The 2,457-nt window shown below is 38.3% G+C and overlaps 1 protein-coding gene across 1 annotated transcript in view; it reads right to left on the minus strand.

Annotated features, from left to right (window-relative positions):
- Positions 1–1,328: 1,328 nt before the first annotated feature.
- SCAPER (S-phase cyclin A-associated protein in the ER) overlaps positions 1,329–2,457 on the minus strand; it is a 507,933-nt gene continuing 506,804 nt past the window's right edge. Inside the window, exon 30 of the mRNA XM_006888275.1 lies at positions 1,329–1,450. Coding sequence (XP_006888337.1) covers positions 1,347–1,450 — 104 coding nt within the window. The 3' untranslated portion in view covers positions 1,329–1,346. The remainder of the gene's footprint in view (positions 1,451–2,457) is intronic.

Raw genomic sequence — 2,457 nt, forward strand, 5'->3', positions numbered from 1 at the left:
GGTCGAGGAGGGGCTACGGGCACCGGATCCAGGGCTCTGCCCTTCGGAGCTCAAGGCGCGCAGCGCAGGCAGTGAAGGTTGCGGCACCGAAGTCTGCAAGCACCGAGGCGGCGGAGCCCGAGAGCTGCATCTCAGCCTCTAGCGGACTCCCTGAGACCCTGGCTCCCGATGTGGAGCTGGCGGGTCGAGGGGATGGACGTCCCACCCAGAAGCAGTCCCCGAGCGTGCGAGAACCTCAGGGCCCATGGAGGAGCACGGAGTGCGCAGGCACCACTTAGTGTCTCTCTTTTGAAAATGGAACTTTATTTACTTAAAGAAGTAAAAACAGAATTCACATATATCTATCGGCAGCTTTGTGAGGCTCCAAAAAAAGAAGTTTCTCGAACATTAGGTAGGTAAAACTTTGAAACTTCCGTGTTTTTCAGTTTCCCACCGTGATGATTCGGAGTCTCCTTCAGATCCTTCCCCTCCTTTCTCCCACCTCTTTTCTTGGCAATGTCTAATTTTTGTATGACAGGAATTACTGCGGATGTCACTCCGTGAATGGCTTCTCAGTGACCTTCGCTTTAAGGTGGTCAACACGTCACAGGAGCGCAGACCTCAGAGAGCTTGAAACTTACTCTACAGCCTTCCCCGACTTTGTTTTATTTTCACTTAAGCGCTGCTTCATTTCACAGTTATTTGAGAAAATACTTTAGGATGATCCTTTATGATTGATCTTTTTACATCACTAAGGTTGTTCCCCCCTGGAGAATAATTAGAGTACAACAGTACTAAAGAGTTTCCAGTTCTGCCAATTAGGAAACTTTAGGCTGATCAATGAATACAATGCTCCAAAAGCATTTAAATAGTCCTCAAAACATACTATCTAGTTAAAGGGTAAACGTGTTACAAATGTCTTTATTATCATGAAATGCAAGAGGCAAGTTAACTTTAATGGAGTAGAAGTTAACTTTTTTACCCAAATCTGTATTAACAAAAAAGACAGCAAGAATTTAAAAACAAATGTCACTTTGCAAACTGAATAAGTTATTTTATTACAAGAACAAAACAGACTTTTCTAATTTCACCCGTAGTACAAATGCCAGATGTACATTATGACTGGGCAGAAGTGACCAAAATCCAAAATACTGTGCATAAATGAAACAGAATGCAACTTGCAAAATTAGAAAGTAGAACATTAAAGTATCTACAAGTCATTATAAATAGTGCAAAGTATATACCATATCTACAGTGCAAAGAGAGAATATAAACATGTGAAAATGAGTTTCTTAAGGAACAGAATGGTTATTTGAACAATTAAAAATATTAATCAGGGTACTCAAATGCAGACCCAAGCAAAACATTTATTTTTTCTCCTTTTTCAAGAAAAATTGCCGTGCTTCCTCCCAGGCTTGTTGAGGAAATCTGTTAGCCAGCTCAAGATAGTCTTGGGAACCCAGGCATTTTCCTGAGAGAAAGAGAAAGGAGGAGGTGAATTCTTAGGCATTGGAGAAATTAAACATACTATGATATCTGAGTACCAAATGGAGATATATACATCAAACAAATGATATTATTTTTTTAGATCAAGTTATAGAAATCTAGTTTGTATTTTTAATGTCATTAACCTCTATGTGAAATAATACAAAAGATTCTTTTGGACTATAGGGTAAGAAAATGAAGGAGAAAGTGATAATGAAGAAAATAAAATGGTTATATATTTTTAAGTTAGCCTTGAAAGAGGCTGGATGTAAAGTGACATTTTTTTCTAAGACTATCTATCTACTTAATTTAAAACATTAACATTAAAAAAACATAAAGATGACTTAAAAATATTCAGATTTGGCTTAAAGCAGAGGAAATATATACTTAGGGGCTTTGTCAGTGGTACTGACAAAGCAACTCATCTCATAGGGAAGTTAGTGAGCAGCAGGCATTCGAAGAAAATCAGAATTCTTTCTCAAAATAAAACAAAGAATAAAAGGAATGTCATGCCAACAGGAGCTGCTTTATTTATGGGGGTCCCTCTGAGCAAAGATATCAAAATTTTCTTGAAACACTACAGATTCAGAAGTCCAAATGAAGACAGATATCCAAGGTATAAACTGGCAACTTGGGCATCAGTATTTTTCTAATCAAGTAAGTATGTCATGAGCAGTCATCAAAACAGAAACCACCTTTCTGAGCAAAACTGAGACCATTTCCCCATTTGCTATTATGTAGATTATGCCCACTCTAACTGGGGAAAGAGTGAAAGTCAGAGAAGAGGGTCCCTGGAAAAGAGAAAGGATGAGGTATCCGCAGGCCTCAACCCTCAGGACCTTGCCTTCCAGATAAGGAAGCAAATGTGACTCATTCCTTGGAGTCAGGAGAAAGAATGAAAAAAAAAAAAGTTATTTTTCTGTATTTCTCACTGGGAAAAAACTTGCTGTATAAATTAAAATTATATACATAGAAATATTTTTCTAAATATAT

This window comes from Elephantulus edwardii, unplaced genomic scaffold (assembly GCF_000299155.1).
Source record: "Elephantulus edwardii isolate Elephantulus edwardi_28Jun2011 unplaced genomic scaffold, EleEdw1.0 scaffold00066, whole genome shotgun sequence".
NCBI classification, from domain to species: domain Eukaryota; kingdom Metazoa; phylum Chordata; class Mammalia; order Macroscelidea; family Macroscelididae; genus Elephantulus; species Elephantulus edwardii.